Source organism: Moschus berezovskii, chromosome 11 (genome assembly GCF_049115385.1).
Source record: "Moschus berezovskii isolate FMDL1 chromosome 11, NW_MosBer_1.0, whole genome shotgun sequence".
Classification (NCBI taxonomy): domain Eukaryota; kingdom Metazoa; phylum Chordata; class Mammalia; order Artiodactyla; family Moschidae; genus Moschus; species Moschus berezovskii.
Genome location: NC_142470.1, coordinates 82,073,006 through 82,095,957, shown reverse-complemented (window position 1 = coordinate 82,095,957; position 22,952 = coordinate 82,073,006). Strand labels below are relative to the sequence as shown.

The 22,952-nt window shown below is 40.1% G+C and overlaps 1 protein-coding gene across 3 annotated transcripts in view; it reads left to right on the top strand.

Annotated features, from left to right (window-relative positions):
- PLEKHH2 (pleckstrin homology, MyTH4 and FERM domain containing H2) overlaps positions 1-22,952 on the top strand; it is a 110,082-nt gene that overhangs the window by 79,656 nt on the left and 7,474 nt on the right. For all 3 annotated transcript variants that reach the window (XR_008682438.2, XM_055399825.2, XM_055399824.2), the window contains 6 exons: positions 1,179-1,276; positions 3,819-3,996; positions 4,887-5,042; positions 7,549-7,646; positions 14,862-15,003; positions 22,145-22,290. Coding sequence is in view for 2 of the 3 variants with exons in the window: in XM_055399825.2 (XP_055255800.2) it covers positions 1,179-1,276; positions 3,819-3,996; positions 4,887-5,042; positions 7,549-7,646; positions 14,862-15,003; positions 22,145-22,290 (818 nt within the window). In the remaining variant the exon portion in view is untranslated. The remainder of the gene's footprint in view (positions 1-1,178; positions 1,277-3,818; positions 3,997-4,886; positions 5,043-7,548; positions 7,647-14,861; positions 15,004-22,144; positions 22,291-22,952) is intronic.

Below are 22,952 nucleotides of genomic sequence, written 5' to 3'. Positions count from 1 at the left end.
TTTGTGGGACTTGAAACCTGTGCAATGAATACTAAGATAAAGAATACAAAATGTATTACTTTTACACATTTTAAAAGAACAAATGAGTATGTCATATGACTATGACAGCTCATAGGGCCTGTCCCAGGGATTTGGAGGGGACCTGTGCTTGAGCGGGGTTCTGAAACTTAAGCTTCATGTCTATCAGGGGCCCTTCATAATCTGGCTCCAGTGGACTCCTCTTTCTCCACTTCATTTTATACATCCTGTCTCCAGTGTACAGTGAATGAATAAACTCTCCTCATTCTTCGAATAACCCTGTCTTTGCATTATCCTTCACCTGGCAATCCAGATCCCTCTGCATTCTTCCTACCTGTGGACCTCCCAGTCCAGCCCAAGCAATATCCCTCCCATAGATTCTTTCCTGACTCCTGCATCAGTAATCATTCCGTCCACTGGTTATACTTAAAAAAACATTATTACAGTGTATTAGTGATGCTGTATTATAGATTACTGTTTAAATATATATATAATGTTTTCTCCTAGATCATAAATTCTTCAAGGGCAGGGCCTTTCCCCCTTCTCCTTTTTTGTATGACATTTAAAAAAATATTGAAGTTATCCTTACTTAATTTAAAAAATTAAGATATAAAATAGAATACAGACCAGAGCAAAAGAATAATAAAAGTCATATATAACTCTATTACCTAGAAATACCTCTGTTAATATTTTTGTGCTTGCCCCTTGTTTAGCTATGTATGTATGTATGGGTAGATCGGTTTTGCTTTTTGTATAAATTATTTTTTACTACTTTGCACTTTTCCCTTTCTTAGTGTCATTACTTATATTTCAGTGAAGGAGTTAACACATAAATGAACAAAAGGGAAGAATTTCCCTAAGCTTCTTGTGTAATATCAAAAAGGATTACCATATGATATCTTCTGATACCTCAGTTGTAGACAACTGTATGCATAACTAGATGGATTATGGTTCTGACCCAATAGGAAGCTTTTATGCTTTTGTGTACTATAAATGCTCTAAGGAGATGATGTCCATGTGGAAAAAAGCAAAAACACTTTGGGATCAAGAAAGACTATTTCCATCCCTTCGCTCTCACTTCCTCTCTCAGTCACAATCCCGCAGACTTGGATGTCTGATGACCACATGGTGTCTAACCTGTGATGCTTCTCTTTGTCCAGGGCTGGCAACTCTTGGCGCTCTGTGTTGGGCTCTTCCTTCCCCATCATCCTTTCCTGTGGCTCCTCAGGCTCCACCTAAAGAGAAATGCAGATTCCAGGTACACAGAGTTCTAGCCAGCTGCACCATTTATGTGGCCTCTTTGTCTGCAATAAATCATAGGTATTTAGTAACCTGCCAAGTACATTTGTGGAAGAATGTGTGAAACAAATGTTGATATGGGAAGCCTGTATCATTTATTCATAGCTAGAAAGATATTTCCCTTGTTACGTTAAATCTCTTATGGAAGGTTGCACGAAAAGCTTGAAAAGCTGACAAAGAATATTTTAAGTTAAAAGTCTATGTACATTTCAAGTATGAATGTCTTATCATTAGTGGGTGTTCATCCAGGAAAAGCAACTATTTTGTTTCCTTATTGTTTCTATTACTATTTTATTCACATTTAATTCTTTTATGTAGAAGACTTCTCTGATAGTCTTCCCACCTTTTATAATTGTATGTATTTGAATTACCTCAGAATTTTTACTCCTTTGAAAAAGACTTTTCCAATTTACTCTTAGAATGACTTTCTTACAGTGGGGCCTAGGGTGCCCAGCCAAGGGTGATTGGGATCATTTTGTCCAAGAGGTTCATATTCAGTTCAGTTCAGTTCATTCGCTTAGTCGTGTCCCACTCTTTGTGACCCCATGAATCACAGCACGCCAGGCCTCCCTGTCCATCACTAACTTCCGGAGTTCACTCAAACTCATGTCTGTTGAGTCGGTGATGCCATCCAGCCATCTCATTCTCTGTCGTCCCCGTCTCCTCCCGCCCCCAATCCCTCCCAGCATCAGAGTCTTTTCCAGTGAGTCAACTCGTCGCATGAGGTGGCCAAAGTTTTGGAGTTTCAGCTTTAGCATCAGTCCTTCCAATGAACACCTGGGATTGATCTCCTTTAGAATGGACTGGTTGGATCTCCTTGCAGTCCAAGGGACTCTCAAGAGTCTTCTCCAACACCACAGTTCAAAAGCATCAATTCTTCGGCGATCAGCTTTCTTCATAGTCCAGCTCTCACATCCATACATGACCACTGGAAAAACCATAGCCTTGACTAGACGGACCTTGGTTGGCAAAGTAATAGGTTCATATTAGGTTGTTTAAATAGACTCTGGGACTCAAACAAACGATGAAATGAAAAAACAGCTTGGAAGCAGTAGGAAAATATCTTCCAGCTCATAATATATTTTTGGAGACTCTGCCATCAAGGTCATGTGATTACATTTGTAGTCACTGAGAACCACCCACCCCCTACAAAGGTGAGATTTTAAAGCCCACCTAAAAGGCACTTGAATGTACATATATTTAGGTACATTATCAATCTGTTTTTATAAATGAAATGAAAATTGTACGTAACAAATAAGGACAAATAAGATCTCCATCCAGCTTTTACTGGCTTTATTTGCCCCAGCAGTTTTGTTTAATGCTTAACATTTTTAAAGAAGTACATGTTTTGTAAAGAAGGAATATTTATTTATTTATTTGGCTGAGCCAGGTCTTAGCTATGGCATGTAGGATCTAGTCCCCTGACCACATCAAACCTGGACCTCATGCATTGGGAGCACAGATCTTAGCCACAGGACTGCTAGGGAAGTCCCAAGGAAAATACATTTTTATTTTTGTTTGAAGACATTTCTTATCTTGCTTAGCAGGAATGGCGTTAATCTCTGTGTTCTTCAAAAGAAAACTCTCTTCATCGTGCACTTCTTAAGTTATCCTGTTCTAGTCTTTATACAGTTATTTTCTTTATATTTGTTAATATAATCATTATATGTTGACCATGTAATGCCTGGTAATTTTAAATTTATTTTGTGATAATAATAATAATACAATAATGATGAAGATTGCTTTGTGGGAAGTCTGGTTTAGTCAGTGGCGAAAGTAAAGACACTAGAATTTGAGAAGAGTGACAGCAGTTAATATTATCACTCAAGTGGTCATGTATGGATGTGAGAGTTGGACTGTGAAGGAAGCTGATCGCCGAAGAATTGATGCTTTTGAACTGTGGTGCTGGAGAAGACTCTTGAGAGTCCCTTGGACTGCAAGGAGATCCAACCAGTCCATTCTAAAGGAGATCAGTCCTGGGTGTTGATTGGAAGGACTGATGCTAAAGCTGAAACTCCAATACTTTGGCCACCTCATGCGACAAGTTGACTCACTGGAAAAGTCTCTGATGCTGGGAGGGATTGGGGGCAGGAGAAGAAGGGGACAACAGAGAATGAAATGGCTGGATGGCCTTACCAACTCGATGGACATGAGTTTGAGTGAACTCCGGGAGTTGGTGATGGACAGGGAGGCCTGGCGTGCTGTGATTCATGGGGTCGCAAAGAGTGGGACACGACTGAGCGACTGAACTGAACTGATATCAATATTATATAATATTAATTTTATATTTTATATCATTGTGATTATGATAATTAACATTATATAATATTAATGTATATTAATATAGAAGTTAATATTATCATTCTATAATAATATAATATTATGCTGTCAACATTAGCATGATACATTTTAATAATGTACACCAAGGAAAGTTTCCTTAATGGTTTCATATATCTTAATTAAATTTATTCTTAGGTTTTATCTTAAGTTTTGTATTATAGGACAGAATTTGGAAAATATGCCATTTACTGCCAGAGATGTGTAGAAAGAACACAACAGAATGGAGATCGAGAAGCAAGACCCTCAAGAATGGAGATTCTTTCCACCCTTCTTCGAAACCCGTATCATCATTCTTTGCCCTTCAGTATCCCTGTGCACTTCATGAATGGAATATATCAGGTAGATTAGACTTTCTACCCAGTGAACACGTGCTTAGCCCAGAATCCTGTGTATAACCTCTGTGGTGTTGAGAGGTAGGAGTGTCACCCTACTTCTGTCAGCAGCTGGCAATGATAAACATGCAAATATTAGATTTTCTGTCAGGATAGTTGAGTTTTGAAACAGTTTTACTAAGAAAGGATGCACACTAAAAAATCCATATTGAATGAAATAAGGGAGGATTTTCATTACCATTATAATTCTGATGGAGAAAAGCAAAAGTACTTCAGTTGAGGGCTTCCCCCAGCAGTGTACCGGCTAGGTGAGGAAATGGTTACTGACATGGGATGTGTACAGGTTTAGTTCCTTTAAAGTCTCCACATCTTAGGAGTTCTCTGGGAAAACTGTCCAGGCCCTTCCAACTCACATCTAGGTGACTGCCTGTTAACTGAAGCAAACATATTCCAAAGCTGGCAATTAGTCTTTGTAGCTGTAAGCCTTTTATCATGGAATTCAGATACGTAACTGCATATTAAGAAACAAAAATTAAATGCTTAAAAGTGTTCATATGTTTAAGCGTATTTCTTTTTTGTTGTTTTTTTCCCCTTTGAAGATTGCATACTGTTCTGTAGTTCATAATGGGCCAGCATAATATCTCTGCAAGAGGTTTATAGCTGTCAAATGATCTTTCAATTTTGAATTCATGTCTGTTGGCTGAAGCCAGGAATTCTTATGTCAGGCTAATGACTAGGATGACATTAATTTTCTCCAGTGGAACTTTGAAAAAAAGTTAAAGCACGTAGATAAATATATGTTATCATTAATCATGCATCAGGTATGCCCTGTTTCCCCCCTGAAAGGTTTGAAATGTGTGTACCTGTTAAGAGAAGGATTATGTTGTTTCTGTTTAGGTAGTTGGGTTTGATGCATCCACCACAGTGGAAGAGTTTTTGAATACTTTGAACCAAGATACAGGGATGAGGAAGCCAGCACAATCTGGATTTGCATTGTTCACAGATGATCCTTCCGGCCGGGATTTAGAGCATTGTCTTCAAGGAAACATCAAGGTAAAACTCCTTTTAAGGAGGCAGGCCCAGCAAATAGCAACGAAGTTATTCTGCTATTTGCAAAAAGTTTAGTTCAAGAATTTTCCAAAAATATAAGCAATCTAATATTCATAATAAAAAAATATTATTGGACTTTGTTGAAGCCAAGAAATTCTGAATAAAATCTATACACACATGCATTGTTATTGTTGTTTAGTTGCTAAATCATATCCGACTTTCTGTGACCCCATAGATTGTAGCCCACCAGGTTCTTCTTTCCATGGGATTTTCCAGGCAGTAGTACTGGAGTGGGTTGCCATTTCCTACTTCAGGGGATATTCCCAACCCATAGATCAAACCCACATCTCCTGCATTGGGAGGCAGATTTTTTTTACCACTGAGCCACCAGGGAAACCCCTCACACACATACATCCTGCGTGTTAAAGAGAGGAAGAGGATTAATAATAGTAATAATACCCTAAATATTAAGGTAGAAAGAGTGGAGGTATGGAAGCTTTAATAAAATGGTTTTCCATTTTATTCATTCACTCAGCGTTATCCATTTAACTGTATATTGTGTCCCAGGGCTTCCTGAGTAGCACAGTGGTGAAGAATTTGCCTGTCAATGCAGGGGACACAAGAGATGCAGGTTTGATCTCTGTGTCAGGAAGATCCTCTGGAGTAGTAAATGACAACCCACTCCAGTATTCTTGCCTGGAAAATTCCACAGACAAAGGAGCCTGGCAGGCTACAGTCCATAGTTGGACACGACTGTGCACTCACACACACACACACATTGTGTCCCGGGAACTGGAGCCAACCCTCTGGGGAATATAAAGAAGGAACAGAAATATTCCCTGCACATAATGAACTTCTAATCTGCATAGGGAAGAGTAAGCCTTATACACTGATAACCTTAAAATTGAAAATGATAAATAGTTTAAGAACGTGGTGAACATTCTGCAGAGGAAAAGATTACATTCAGTGGAAATTAGGAAAGAGTTCAGCTGGACTTTGACTGGTAGAAAATGCACTAGGCTTCCCTGGTGGCTCAGATGGTAAAGAAACTGTCTGCAATGTGGGAGACCCAGGTTCGGTCCCTGGGTTGGGGAGATCTCCTGGAGAAGGAAATGGCAACCCACTCCAGTATTCTTGCCTGGAGAATCCCATGGACTGAAGAACCTGGCGGGCTTCAGTCCATGAGGTCACAAGGAGTCGGACATGACTGAGCAACTAACACACACAAGAAAAGGCACCTGTGGAGATAAAGAAGTAATTCCAGACATAGGGAAGATCATAAGCAACAATAGAGAATTGGAAGATTCTTTAAAAATGTTTTCTAGGTCATAGTAAAATAGCTTTAATGAAGTTTCCATCTAGCTATGGCAATGATTAAAAACATAGGATATAGAACCATAAGGAACCTTAGAGAAATAACCCAATTATTTTGCAAATGAGGAAACTGAGGCCTAGAATTAAAACATAATGTATGGCAAATCAAATAGCTGGAACCAGGCCTGGATCCTCTGACTTGTCGTGGTCCTTATTGCTCTTGGGAATAAGTACCTTGTTATGGAGTAAAGGCACTGCTCTGATTTGGAGATGAACCCAAAATCTGATTTGGGGCAAAGCAGGGGATACACCCATGAGTTTAGAGCATATAAAACATCAGTACTTTCATTTCACTCCCAAAGCCCAGCTCCATTTGCAGAATGATCTGTTGGATTTCCATGGATTAAATATGCAATATGTTAAAACTCATACTTAGTTCCTTAAGAGTGCTGGTCAGAAGATAGGATTTCCACCCCACTCCCACCTGTTTCTTCAGCAGCATTTTGAGGCATCTAGATAAATGAATGTCTTTTTCTTTGCAGTTTCAAGTATATCCTGTTCAGATCAACATTTCTAAATGTAAATTTTTGAGACAGACATTCCTTGAATACTTTTAATAATTGATCAAGAAGATAAGCTAGTATTTTTGGTTGACTTGAGCTGAGTAAATATTAGGGGCTTTGGTGAATAATTGTTACCCCATAATTTTAAAAACCTTTATTTATAATTCTGTAAATGACAAGATTTTTTAAATTCATCTTGTTCCTGAAGAATTTTTGTTTTTTCCCCAAGAACCTTAACACATTATATTTCAGATTTCTTCGGTATAACTTCAGTTATTCCAATCTTTTTAAACTGAGAAGGTGGAAAAGTTGACTTTCGGTGACTAAATCATGAAAAAATTCCTGGAATCTTCTTGTTTCCAGTCTCATGCAGTCCTTCATTAAGTTTCCTTTTTGAGTAAAAATTCATGGCCATAGTCCAAAGTTAATGTGTGTCCAAAAGGATAAGAGGACCAAAGAGTGATTTATAATTAAATTCTAAACTGAGAGCTGCGGAAGCTTAAAACAGAAAGCTTCAGTCCATTTGGTTTGATTGCATTAATTGAAAATTTTCAGTCTGTAGACATGCTTGTCTTCAAAAAATACCAAATGTGAAAAATATTGTGAATCTCCATTTTCTACTTCCCTTCTAGATTTGTGACATTATCTCTAAGTGGGAACAGGCTTCTAAAGAACAGCAGCCTGGGAAATGGGAAGGTACGAGAACTGTTCGTCTCACTTATAAAAACAGGTGTGTAATACCATCGCCAAGTGCCAAAGTAAGAGTATACACTTATTTTCAAATCATGCACCTAAAATTTAGTTTCCTAACAGCCTAAAAGTTATATTTATTTATATGTTTTCCTAAAATGGTAGCTCTATTTCTGTAGGAAGAAACTGTCACCTAAAATTTTGTCTCTCATTGTAGTCTTTTAATATCATGAATAATTATATTTTATAAAAATATGTATTTGGACAAAGATTAGAAGAAAACTATGAGGAAAAAAGTAGTTGCTCTCTTAGGGTAGTTGATATAGCTTTTCACTTTCAAAATTTCCTTTAACACTAATATTACATTTTTCCATAAGACTGAATATTCGAATATCCTACTGCAGATCTGTAATAAGAATCGTTTGTTTACCCAAGTCTTTTAGAAATGGTATGTTCATATTCATTCATTCTTGTTCTTTCGTATTCTCTCTTCCTCTGTATTTATTGAGCTTCATCTATAAGCCCAGCACTTAGCTGGATGCTTTTGATGAAATGATAATAAACACACACACAACCCCTGATCTTTTGGAATTTACAGGCTAGTGAGGAAGATGGTTGCTAATTTTTCTCTGAAAGAAAAGCGCATGGCTGTGTGAGAGCACTTAACAAGAATCCTGTCCTAGACTGGAGACTTGGGGAGGCTTCTTTGAGGAAATGATGCTTGTGTCAAGGTCAGAAGGAGGCTGAGAGTGAAAGCATTGAAACGGGTGGAAAAGGATGTACAAAACCTGTAAGGGAGGCTGAGCAGTGTTTCAGGAACTGGGAAAGAGCTGGTAGGACGGGAGCACATACTTTCTCCACAAGTAAAATTTACTTTAGTATTTATTTATTTATTTTTGGCTGTGCCAGGTCTTTGTTGCTCTGCAAGGAGTTTGTCTAGTTGCAGCAAGCAGGGGCCACTCTAGTTGGGACACGTGGGTTTCTCACTGTGGTGGCCTCTCGCTGCAGAGCACAGGCTCTGGAGCACATAGGCTTAGTAATTGTGGTGCATGGGCTTAGTTGCCTCTTGACAGGTGGGATCTTCCCAGACCAGGGTTCACACCTGTGTGTCCGGCATTGGCGGGTGGATGCTTAACCACTGGACCACCAGAGAAGCCCACAGCAGGTACAGTTTTAATAGAGTTTAGCGTATGGTCAGAAACTAGGGTTTTCTTTATTCTTTTTTTTTTTTTTAAAAAAACAAAAACAAAAACACCTTCTTTTCTTCCATGTATGAGCAGAAGGTGGTATTTAATAAACAGTGTTCACTGACCAGGTCATATTAACTGTACAACAACAACAAAAACAAAAAATATATTTTGCTTCTTTTATTTGACTCTTATACTTCATAAAATAAGGGATCTAAGATATCAGAGTAAGAGCCTGGTAGAATTATTGCTGTAGTCTTGACTTTAAAATCTTTAGAGGCCTACTTTTGGAATATGTTCCTAGCTCTGATATTGGGATGTGAGAAGTAAAGGTACTATATAACAGAAAGAATGTAACAGCCTTTGATCCAGTTCAGGATCGCTTTTTCTGATCATTTATCCCAGAGGAATACCCACATAAGTGGACAAGAGTATTCCAGTAATTTTTATAACAGTGAAAAATAAATGTGTTAAGTGTCACATGTTTATTAGTAGGAGAATGGTTAAATAAATATTGTGCATTCATACTGTGGATTCCTCTCATACACTCGGCCACTAAAAGACCATCACTGTTTGAACAGACTCCTTTGAAAAGGCCCAGGTGGCAGTAGTAATAAAGAACCCACCTGCCAATGCAGGAGACCTAAGAGATGCAGGTTCAATCCTTGGGTCGGAAAGATCCCCTGGAGAAGGGAATGGCAACCCACTCCAATATCCTTGCCTGCTGCTGCTGCTGCTAAGTCACTTCAGTCGTGTCCGACTCTGTGCGACCCCATAGACAGAAGCCCACCAGGCTTCCCCTGTCCCTGGGATTCTCCAGGCAAGAACACTGGAGTGGGTTGCCATTTCCTTCTCCAATGTGTGAAAGTGAAAAGTGAAAGTGAAGTCGCTCAGTCATATCCGACCCTTAGCGACCCCACGGACTGCAGCCTACCATGCTCCTCCATCCATGGGATTTTCTAGGCAAGAGTACTGGAGTGGCTTGCCATTGCCTTCTCTGAATATTCTTGCCTAGACAACCCCAATGACAGAGGAGCCTGGCTGGCTATAGGGTTGCAAAGAGTTGGGCATCATGAAGTGACTTAGCATGTGAGCCATTAGAGCTTCTCTGTTCAGGGATTCATGAGCTGAGTGATTCACAGGAGTTCTGGATAATGAGACAGTGACTGTTGAACTTTGGTATCTAAGGTTTTAAATCCCGTACTCCTAGAGATATGCAGGATTACTTAGGTAGTAGAAATCGAACAGGCTCTAGTCCTGGAGGAACCTGCTTCCACTCTGGCCCCTTGGTGACTGGCACGAAACAACAGCTGGAAGTATGGACCTTCTAGATGATTGTTTTAGTTCTGTAGTCACTGGGAACAGTGATTCTCAAAGTGTGGGTCCCGGATCTGCAGCTTCAGTATCACATGGAAACGCTGAAATACCCATTATTTGATCCCACTTCAGACCTATTGAATTAGAATCTCTGGGGAAAAGGCCCCGGAGTCTGTGTTTTAACAATTCTCCAGGTGATTCTTACTCATGCTAAGTTTGGAGAAGCACTGATCCAGAGGTCCATGTTGCTGCCTGTATCTTTTGTGGAAGGAAGCCAGCTCCTGGCCCTGACCTGCTTGGTTTTCACTTTTCACTTTCATGCATTGGAGGAGGAAATGGCAACCCACTCCAGTGTTCTTGCCTGGAGAATCTCAGGGATGGCGGAGCCTGGTGGGCTGCCATCTATGGGGTCGCACAGAGTCGGACACAACTGAAGTGACTTAGCAGCAGCAGCAGCAGAAGAGGTTCAGGAATTCTCATTCGGTTTTGTTGGCACTAAATGGAATTATGTCCATGTCTAAGACTATTGCTAATAATGTATATCTTATGAATGCTGAATACATACTGATTTTGACTATGATGGCCACAGTTGGAACCAAAATGAAATGGATGAAATGGAGAAAAGTGGTCTGAAAGAGACATAAGAATAATGTGCCAGCTCTAGCAAACTCCACTGGGAAGGACAGAGCAGTCATGAACAACACATTGCCTTGTTAGCAGAAAAAAAAACAAAACACACACACAATTTCATGACAGTATCTTTGACATCAGAAGAAAAGCAACTCAACTATAAGGTTTAATTTTTAACAGGAATCCGAAATGGCTGGGTAACCACAGCTATGAGTAAGTACTGTTTCTAAATGTGATCATGCTTTGTGTATGTCTGTAAATAGCTTAGGAAATGAGCCCTAATGCCCAATGACACAGTTAGGAGGGGAACTGGCTGTGACCTACCACACAGCCACAAACTTGATTCTTCATCTGTCAAGCAGCACTGTGATAAGCAAAACTAAAGCCCCACCTCTCTTTATCATGGAATTTTTATTTATGTTTAGTAAGTTATAGAATTTTAATTATTTAGATTAGAGGTTAAAGATCTAATTAATAGGTTTTGAACTTGTTCTCATTTGGAAAACTCTTTGATAATAAAACTATTTGGTAATGTTTAAATTCTATTCATTTTTATTAATAAAACACTTATTTAATTTGGTTTCTTACTGTCTATTTGAAATTCCAAAATCAAGGCATGTTTTTAACAAAACTAAGCTGGCAAGGGTCTTTCCCTACAGGGAACAGCTCTTCTTTCTCCCCTCTTTGAAACAAAAGTTTATTATCAATAATTCTGTGTTGTTATTATTTTCTGGAGCATAGTTTGAGGTTCCCATCTTTGCCACCTTTAGTGCACTGTGAGAGCATGTATATTGAATCCTAAACCGCGAAGTCTCTTGACAGGTCACCTAGTTTATCCCATTTCTTCCAGCTGTGTTCACACCAAAAAAAAAAGCTTCCTGTACGAAGAAACTCTTGTGAGTCTAAAGACCTCTAGGGAAAATCATCATCATAGTAGTAGTAACAATAACTGCCACCAGTATTTATTGAGCACTTAACCATATACCAGGCCCTGTGCTGAGCTCTTTATATGCATCATCTCATTTAATCCTAACAGCACCTCTCAGTAAGTATTAGCATCATCTCCATCTTATAGATGAGGAAACTGAAGCTTTGGAGAGTTAAACCATTTCCCCAGGGCTACAGAAGGATTTTTCAAGGTTTCTCTGGCAAATAATTTCCATATTTTTCAATTCTCACCACCATTCATTTATCCATTCATGTCATAAACATCTGTCCAGTGTCTGCCAGTGCCAGGTCTTATTGAAGCCCTAGAGATTCAAAGGTGAATAGATGTTTCCTGCCTTCTGAATCTTACAGCTTATGTAAGACATGAATTCTTCGTAAGGTGACTAATGCCGTGGCAGTCCCACTCTAGCGGAGCAGTGAAGAACATGGCCTCTGCAGAGCAACTGCTGGATTAGCATCCCGGCTCCTGACTCCCTCTGTGGCCATGAGCAAGTCACTCACCATCTCTGGGCCTCAGGTCCTGTCGACATGAAATGGAGATGAAAACAGTACCTACTTAGGGTCACCTGAAGGACTAAGTGTTAGCAGATGTAAAGCAGTTGGATCAGGGCCTGCTTACACAGTAGATGCTCTTACTGTGAATATAATATGTCTGTGTGCAAGATGTTGTGGGAGCAGAGAGGAAGGCTTCGCAGAATGATGACTCCTGAGCACAGGACTAGCGGTGGTGGCCGTAGAGGCCGGAGGAGAACAGGGAAGGGGGGACCGGTCCCAGGTCACAATTGCAGGTTTTGTAGTGTTATCAGCAGGCCATGTTGGACAGAGGAGTGAAGGAAGGTGAAGGGAGAGTGAAGGCAAGCTGCTTCCTCAATAGGTTCACGTGGTGATGAGAAAGGCGACAGTCGGAAATACATGCTCTGAGGACTGAAATCTGGAGCTGGTTGCAGGCTAGCTAAAGGATCACCCAGCAGTACCAGGAGAGCTATGCTCCATTTGGAGTGCTGTGTGTTTGCTGATACTGGTCCACATGGTGATGTGGTTTCCATCACACGGTAATCAGTTTCCTCAATGTCAAGTGAGGACATTTGGGAATGCCCCTGCGGGGCAGTGTGTGCCCTCCTGCTGTGACAGAAGCGCCACTTCTCTGCTTCAGACACCCTCAGGGGTTGGGGAGCAGTTGGAAGCTAGTCAAATTGGGACAGACTTAAATCGTGTTCCCTGGGGCCCTTCCTATTCAAGATCTGTGGGTTTGATTTTCTGACTTCTCTATCATTCTGGGGACTTGTGAGTTCCTCTCCACATTCTCTCCAAATCCCTGTATAGTTGTTGGAGCCCAAACTGTCCCATCAGGGGCTTGAGCCTATGACTCCTACAAGTCGTGTCCGTACATGTGTGTCTGGAATTTTTCTCTTCTGTGCCCATGCCCATAGTGCTTCATCTTCCCTTCCCAGGTGCAGTCTTACTGACTTGCCAGAAATGACAGAAGATGCACGTTAGCTCTTCTTGTCTGTAGCCATTTGAATATTTGGCTCTTTTTTCCCTCCTATTTTATTACCAATTCAAGCTTTTACTAAGAACCTTCCAGTGGCTGCACTTAGCTAATTAAACCCTCCTGCATGACAGTGATGAATAAGACATAGTTCTTAACTTCAAGTGAAGGAAATATGCTAAGTACAAAAATTTTCACATGGCAGAAAAGGAGGGCTTTCATCTTAAATTTTATTCTTTTTGTTCTATATCCCTTTGCTGACATCATTTTGAATTTAGAATCTATTTCTATTACCAACCATGTTCTTCTACCAGTTAAGAGTTTGCCATCATGCAGACACGGATAATTATTTTTTTCAAGAAACCACTCTGAATGATGGCCCAGGCCAGTGATTCTTAAGCTGGCGTGAACAGAAAGAATTATCAGAATGATGGGGAGGAAGTGCTTTTCAAAGTACACCCCCCTCCATGCTTCCCCTGAGATTCTGACCTGCTGCCCTCTCATTTCTTGCTATTTGAGATAATTACCATGAGAAATTTTGTAACTGATGATAGTGTGTCCTCTCTTTCAAGTGGATGGGGGAAAAAAGGCTGGAAATCCAGTTATAGTTAATTGAGCACACACCTGACAAATGTCAGATCTAAATCTCTCTTTTCCTGCCACGGTGTTGTCATGACAATATTAAGGTATGTCACTGTGCTGCGTACCCGCCCCATTGTCGCAGCTTTTACAGTGTTTACAGGGCTCTCTGCCTGCTCTGTAGCCTAGAGTCAGAGCCTTAGAAACCTCATATAAAGAAGTGGCACAGGACTTCCCTAGAGGTCCAGTGGTTAAGAATCTTCCTTGCAATACAGGGGACCCAGTTTCAATTCCTGGTTGGGGAACTAAGATCCCACATGCCGCAGGGCAACTAAGCTGGTGCACTGCAACTACAGGAGCCCTCGCACCGCAACTAAAGGGACTCCATGTGCCATAAGAAAAGATCTGCATGGTGCAAAGAAGATTCGGCATGATGCAGCTAAGATCCAACACAGCCAAATAAACAAATAAAATTTAAAAGAGCAAAGAAACAGTACAGTGATTAAATACAGAGGGTCACTGAATCGATGAAGACCTAGGTGAACAAAAGCCAGATCAAATTTCAACAAGTAATAATGATAGCATGTAAACTATATTTGAGATCCTAGGGCTGTTTATCAGAATGTGGCCAAAAAAAAGTCAAAACATTTAAATGTGCAATTACTTTTAGATGGATATACTATCTTTTAGATTCCTGGAGAAAACTGCCCCCATTTGACCATTTGATATTGATTTTTAGTTGAAACCTTCATTTCCTATTCCCTGTTTTGTCCAAGGTGTGTAGGAAAGATGATGAGTGTTTTTAAATTGGGTTTAGACAGCCCACTGCTGTCAGGTCCTTCCTCAGTAGCAGCTAAGGTATTTCAGGGCATAAAAATAGCATAGAAGCACCCCTCAAGATCAGCTTCAGAGCAGTTTTTCTCAGTTTGCTGGTGAATGTTATAAAGAATAGAAACAGAGGTCATCAACAGATCGTGATGATCTAAGTTTGTATCTCTGAGAGAACTGTTGTTAGAACAACCCCATATCAGTCCTCTGGAGTTCTCTTTACCTTCTTCTTTTGTAAATATATCATTTAATGAAAAATTTCCTCTTTTTTTTACAGATTATATTTCTCAATGCAAGTTCGAGGAGAGACTGATAGAGAGAAGTTGCTGTTAATGTATCAGACAAATGATCAAATAGTAAATGGACTTTTTCCTCTGAACAGGGACCTGGCATTAGAAATGGCAGCTCTTTTAGCTCAGGTAACTTCCATGCTATGTAGAGCAATATTTTGTAAAGATAAAATACTAATTTCTTCACTGAATTAAAATATACCTTTCGTAATTCTTTAAACCCAATTTGCTGTGATCAACACCTTAAGAATTACAGGCATTATAATTACGGTTTGACTCCCATTGCTGACAATTCTGATGTAGAATGAGGCAATGTACCATAAACAGAACCTAGTTTCTTAATTGCCTTGAAAGTATCCCACTAGGTTTTGCATTTAATAAAGGATTTTGAGTGTTGAGCTATGGGGTTGTGGATGCCTTGCTGAAAATGTTCAGTAACCAAGTAAGATCATTCTTTTAAAAAGCTAAAACATTTTCTTCTATTGATATTTGCCTGTTATATCAATTAAGATGACTATAAACCACACATGCAAATTAATAGTCACAATCAAAAAGAAATATTGGTATTATTTGTCCCTCACATAGAAAGTGTTGGGGCCCAAGGCAGTCTGCCCCCAAATATGCCACAGTGGCATATTGATTATTTTGAATTAAAGTTACTTTAGGAACAACTAGTAGGAAAAAAATGATATATACTTAAAAAACACTCTAACCTCCCTCTTTTGCCCTAAAAGCTGAAAATAAATCTCCCATGTGAAGGTATCCTCCCTCTAGGAGGAGGATAGAAAGCATCCTTGTCAACAGGGAATTCAAGGCTGAGAAAGCTGTATAAACAAACTGTTACTGCTTCACTAGACTTCTACCCCAAACACAAGCCTCTTTGTTTTGTTAGATCTTGGTAAATAATTGTTTCTTTGTCTAAAAATGATATATAAATAGCTTGCTTTGGTCATTTCAGGGGTTTTGTATCTATAAGCGGACTTCCCTGGTGACTCGGTGGGTAAAGAACCTGCCTGCCAATGTAGGAGATGTAAGAGATATGGGTTCTATCCCTGGGTTGGGAAGATCCTCTAGAAGAGGACATGGCAACCAACTCCAGTACTCTTGCCTGGGGAATCTCATAGACCGAGGAGCCAAGGGGGCTACTGTCCATAGGGTCACAAAGAGTCAGACATGACTAAAATGACTTAGCATGCATACAGCATATCTATGAGACCTCTGTGCATTCAATTGGTTAATTTCTCCTGATAATCTGTCTGGTGTCAGTTTAATTGTTAGACCAAGTTAAAGTTCTCTAGATGGGTAGTGGGGAGAAATCTTCCCCTCCCCAGCGGGAGATAGACATTCTGGTGTATCTACAGTCAAGAGGGATGTGTGCTTTGTCCTCTCCTCCATTCTGCTGTCATTTTCATGGTCCTGGGGATCTGCCAGAACTCCAGCCATTACGTCAGTGTTCTAGGCATCAGAATGGAGGAAGAACTGAAGAAGGACAGGCCTTCCTGCTTTTGAAAATCTTCCTAGCAGTTATATAGAATGCTGCCATTTATGTTTCTTTGGTCAAATGTAAGTCACCTGATCTTGCCAGCCTACAAGAGAGACTAGAAAATGTGGTATCAGCTGGGCAGCAATGAGCCTTAAAAAATTCAAAGTTTTTATTACTCAGAAAGATAAGAGAATGGTCATTAAAGGCAATGCGCAGTCTCTACCCGACTTGGGTCTCTGCACATTTTAATTAAGGGAAAATGATGTGTTGTTGGCTTAGATTCCCCAGGGTTTTTGGTCTTCTCACTCCTACCATCTCAGGACATCTTAGTCATTCTCTTCAGTTTATCTACCACCTATGCCCGTGATTCCCAAATCTTTTCTCTCAGCTCATCTTACTTTCATGGGCTGCTTAAGTTAGCGTATCAGGAGCTAATCATCTGCCAGTTCAGTTCAGTCGCTCAATCATGTCCAACTCTTTGCAACCCCATGTACTGCAGCACGCCAGGCTTCCCTGTGTATCACCAACTCCCTGAACTTGCTTAAACTCATGTCCATCAAGTCAGTGATGCCATCCAACCATCTCATCCTCTGTCACCCCCATCTCCTCCTGCCTTCAATCTTTCCCAGCGTCAGGGTCTTTTCCAGTGAGTCAGTTCTTTGCATCAAGTGACCAAAGTATTGGAGTTTCAGCTTCAGCATCAGTCCTTCCAATGAATATTCAGAACTGATTTCCTTTAGGATTGACTGATTTGATCTCCTTCGATTGCAGTCCAAGGGACTCCCAAGAGTCTTCTCCAACACCACAGTTCAAAAGCATCAATTCTTTGGTGCTCAGCTTTCTTTATAGTCCAACCCTCACATCCATACATGCCTACTGGAAAAGCCATAGCTTTGACTAGATGGACTTTTGTCACCAAAGTAATGTCTCAACTTTCTGATATGCTGTCTAGGTTGGTCATAACTTTTCTTTCAAGGAGCAAGCGTCTTTTAATTTCATGGCTGCAGTCACCATCTGCAGTGATTTTGGAGCCCAAAAAAATAAAGTACCTCACTGTTTCCATTGTTTCCCCGTCTGTTTGCCTTGAAGTGATGGGACCAGATGCCATGATCTTAGTTTTCTGAATGTTGAGTTTTAAGCCAGCTTTTTCACTCAAGAGGCTGTTTAGTTTTTCTCCACTTTCTGCCATAAGGGTGGTGTCATCTGTGTATCTGAGGTTATTGATATCTCTCCTGGGAATCTTGATTCCAGCTTGTGCTTCATCCAGCCCGGCATTTCACATGTACTCCTGCATATACGTTAAATAAGCAGGCTGACAATATACAGCCTTGACACACTTCTTTCCCAATTTGGAACCAGTGTGTTGTTCCATGTCCATTTCTAACTGTTGCTTCTTTACCTACATACAGATTTCTCAGGAGGCAGGTAAGGTGGTCTGGTATTCCCATCTCTTTAAGATTTTTCCACAATCTGCCAAACAAGCTTCAAATCCAGGAATCATCTCTGCCTCTGCCCTCCATCTCTCCCTTCCCCCCAGTCCCCAGGACCTGCCCATTTTAACTCTGTTCCCTCCTCTCCATGCTGACTGCCATTGCTATGGTTCAGACCATCATCCTATCCTGCCTACTCTTCTGCATCAGGCTTCTAACTAATGTGTTTTTCTCTGGTCTGGTTCCCCCACATACTTTTATTCTCCAAGCAGAATCTAGAGAGATAGTTCAAGCTGCCTATTGCTTTATAATAAATAACTCCAAGACTTGGCCCAAAATAACGATTAGGGCAGGGATATGTAAAAGCAGCTTGTCTCTGCTTCATATGGGATCAGTAGGCATAACCTGTAGACTGGTTGTGACTCTGTAGCTTAGGGCTGGAATCATCTGAAAGGTTCATTCACTTGCACATCTGGTGGCTGATGCCAGCTGTTATTTGGAACTTACGTCAATTGGAACACCTGCTTGTCCCCTCTTCAAGTGTCTGCTTGTGCTTCCTCACAGGATGGTGGTAGGGTGACAAGAGCAATGTCCCAGAAGAGAAAATATGTGGAAGCTGCCATTTTCCTAAGGTTGGGCCTAGAAACTGTGCCATGGTGGTTTGTCAGGCAGCACTGATAATACAGTGACTGGGATGGAGATACAGAAAAAAATGTGAATCACCGTGTGATTCCCCTGTTCACATGGAAGGACTGTCGTGATCTAAACTCTTCTTGCCTCTCCAGCCTCATCTCTTAATACTCTCTACCTTGAACTTTATGGTCCTGAGTTGTTTATGATTCACTTTTTCTTTCCTCTCATGCTTTACTCGTTTGTCTCCTCTGTTTAGACACCGCTACTCCCGTGCCGCAACCTGTTAACTTCAGCTGATCCTTTCATTTTTATCTTAGGTGTCACTCATACCAGAAACCCTTCCTGAATTCTTCCTGGATGGGTTAAATGTTCCTCTTAAGGTTTCGGTAATGCCTTGCACGTGTCTATTACTGTCCTGACCCCAGTGGCCTTCCTGAAAGCAAGGGCTCTCCTTATTCATCCTTGTATCTAGCACAGTGCTTTACACACAGTCCATTCTCCGTCATGTTCTTGGATGCATGAATGGTTGATAATTAATTTACTTTCATAGCAACTTTATGGTCATCAGAATCTAAAGCATTCATACTACACTAAGTATTCCCTTTTTGCAGTGATAAAAAGCTGAGGAAAGAACTAAGTCACATATTTTCTTGGTGATAGGATTAGGAGTAATTTCTTATCATGTGCTGTCTAGGCTTTGATTCTCTTACATCACAGATGCTCTGTTAAAATCACTCTCATTTTTGCTAAAATTTAAGTTCGTTTTCTTAACTTTTAATTTTGTGGAGAAAGAAAAATTATCTCCAGGAAAAGTTATCACATTCTTTGGAGATTAGATATCATCTAATATTTTAGATGAATTTTTGAAAGGAGTAGAAAGGTAAAACAGTACATCTAGAAAATTCTGAGTGCTTTACTAACTAAAAGGTATAATTTCTCCATCTACAAAAGGAAAAGTAAATAATACCTCTGATCACTTCCTCAGAGTAGTTTTTGCAGAGATAAATGAAATATACAAAGAAAATCTGAGCTCTGTAGAAGATAAAGTTATTTCTGTTGTAATTTGAATATTTGTAGGTCCTTGTTGATATCCTCTGTCTTAATCAGGAAGTTCTTGGAGCTGATGTTCTTACTGTATATGGTGTCTGGTAATGTGCCATGTTGATGTGAGGCATATGGGGAAAACACGCATGCTCGGTTGCTAAGTTGTTTCCCACTTTGTGCAACCCCATGGACTTCTCCTTTGGAGGAGGAAATGGCAACCCACTCCAGTATTCTTGTCTGGAGAATTCCATGGACAGAGGAGTCCATGGGGTTGCACAGAGTCAGACACGACTGAGCAGCTAACACACACACATGAACTATAGCCTGCCAGGTTCTTCTGTTCATGGAATTCTCCAGGCAAGAATACTGGAATGGGTTGCCATGCCCTCCTCCAAGAAATCTTCCTGACCCAGGGATTGAACCCATGTCTCTTATGTCTCCTGCATTGGCAGGCAAGTTCTTTACCACTCATACTACCTAGGAAGCCCCATATAGGGAATACCTAAGTTGAATTGCCAAATATTTGGAGTTAATTCTCCAAAAACAATTATTGTGATCATTCTGTGCTACACAGTATGCCTGAGGCCAGAGAGAGTGACCTTGACCTTGAATATTCCATTTCAGGGTTTCCTAACAGCCAGGATTGCCTTAGATAGCTTACTATGTTTGTAACTATTCTTTGTACAACTGCCATATCCTTGGAGGTTAAATCCTGGTCTAAGGGTTCACAGCTAGCTGTGCTGAGTACTGTCTACTGATAGGTGGGGACAATGAAAAGCTTGCTCTGGGGGCAGGATTTTAGTGTATTTGAAGAGCAGATGGACAACTTTTATTTGGTGTGAGGAAATTAGAATAATACCTCACGAGTTGGTGAATGACAGGGAAACCTGGTGTGCTGCAGTCCATGGGGTCGCAAAGAGTTGAGTCGGACTTAACAACAACTGATTAGATAGGAAATGGGAGTGAAAAAGTTGAACAGCAAAGCCAAACCAAGAACAGGGAACCTAGAAAATTATAAGAATTGACTGTAAGAGCAAAACTCAGCTGAGGAATTTAGGCAGTAGCTGGTCAGAGTAAAAACTAGATAAGAGAAGTCATAGGAGTCAGAATCTCAGAGGCATGTTGTGCCAACAGCTTACCTGGAGACAGAGAGACCCTTTTGAGATGGAGAACCAGTGCTTTCTGTGGGACCATCTCAGTCATGATGGAATCCTCCATCTGCTTGCTGAGGTGTGTTATAGGTAAGGATGTGGATGTTCAATGTGCCTCCCACCCCATCTCGCTCATTGAACCCTCTTTGGTACCATATACAAAGAAAGCACTTAACACAGTTTATCACAAGTATATATTTATTCTTCAGTCTCTGCTACTGCTGCTGCTGCTAAGTCACTTCAGTCGTGGCCAACTCTGTGCGACCCCATAGACGGCAGCCCACCAGGCTCCTCCGTCCCTGGGACTCTCCAGGCAAGAATACTGGAGTGGGTTGCCATTTCCTTCTCCAATACATGAAAGTGAAAGTGAAGTTGCCCAGTCGTGTCTGACTCTTAGTGACCCCGTGGACTGCAGCCTACTGGGCTCCTCCATCCATGGGATTTTCCAGCAAGAGTACTGGAGTGGGTTGCCATTGCCTTCTCCTCAGTCTCCGCTACTAGACAGTAAACTCTTTGAGGACAGGAACTGTGCTCAACTTTTTTCTTTCTCATATTAATTAGCACAGTGCCTGACATATAATGAGAACTCAGTACAGGTTTGGATGAATGAATGGGTGGGAGAGTTGATGGAGAGAGGGAGGAATGGATGGATGGATGGTTTGATGGGTTGGTAGAGGGGTGGCATCTGTATAGTCTGTTAATGGAAATAAGGATTGAACATTCTTTCATTCAGAGAAAAAAGGTAATGAAGGGCTTTGTTTCCAGAAAAAAAACTGAATAATAGTTTGAGGGGATGCATACAATCACATTTATGGAGAAAATCTAGGAAGTGATGAGAACGTAGTACTTGCTCCCATTATATTAAGTAGAGACCCTTTAAAAGTGCAAGTAATACTTTTTAAAGATTTCATAGCTTAATATCTATTTTTTATTTCTAACTTATATTTTGCCTTATTATCACCAACCAAAATTGTACCTTTAAAATGAAAATTATCTAGTGTTATTACAGGCAATAGTAGAGTTAAGTGACCTTGAGCAAATATTGTACTATCAGATTTTAACCTAGGATGATTAATGTAGAAATGAAACTATATCATATCATGTTAGTCACTCAGTCGTGCCCAACTCTTTGCAACTTGTGGACTGTAGCCCTTCAGGCTCCTCTGTCCATGGGATTTCCCAGGCAAGAATACTGGAGTGAGTTGCCGTTTCCTTCTGCAGGGATCTTCCCAACCCAGGAATCAAACCTGGGTTTCCTGCACTGCAGGCAGATTCTTCACCAGCTGAGCCACCAGGGAAGCCCACATGGAACACTTAAATTATAGACTTGTTTCATAATTAAACTTCAAATGAAATTTAGATTTAAATAATAGTATTTTTATATGATTACAAATTCCATAATCACACAATCATGACAAATAGATTTATATGTTGTATGTTACAGTGTTTAGAAAAAAATAAAACTAATTTTCTTTCTAAAAATTATTTTAAAATATCCTCTATTTTCCCTTTTTTGGGTTTCCAATTAGGTGGAGATTGGAGATTTTGAAAGACCTTTTTCCACTCCAGCAGGTCATGTTACTAATCAGTGCAAAGCGAATCAAACTCTAAAACAAGTCATAGAGAAATTTTATCCTAAAAGGTATAGAGATGACTCTTCTGAAGAACAGCTAAGGTAAAGAACTATTTAAAGGCCAGATGTGCACTAGTTTTTCAGTGATTTTTTCTGTACAGATTTTAAAGATGAAAAAAATTATACGTAATGATTTGCTCAAGATTTTTAAAGTACTGTTGAATACCAAGAGGTTATAGTTCTTTTTATTTGAGATGTATCTAGAAACTTTAGTAGCTATATTTAAACTTTTTCAATAAGAAAAAAATCTGCCTTAAGATCTTCTTTTTTTTTATTTGATCTTATTCATTCTTGTCCAAATTAATCTTGCTAATAAAGGAAAAAATTGGCTGCTGCTGCTGCTAAGTCACTTCAGTCGTGTCCGACACTGTGTGACCCCAAAGACGGAAGCCCACCAGGCTCCCCCATCCCTGGGATTCTCCTGCCATTAGGTTTAATTTTATGAAATGTTTACCAAAAATATTTTACCTCATAGGGTATTCCATTTATAAACAAATTGGAATAAGAATAAAGTATCTTCTTACACAAAGTTTTTTAATAAAAAATTTTAATTCCACTCTACTAATTTGGAGTTTTTATTTTTGAAAACTTATAAAGAAAAGACATAGATTGAAAAATAGAGGCAAACCCAATTCACCATGACGTTTTTGAAAACAGAAACATTTGTGATTAGTCTGTTGTCTCTGTAGAATAAGTGGTTGCCT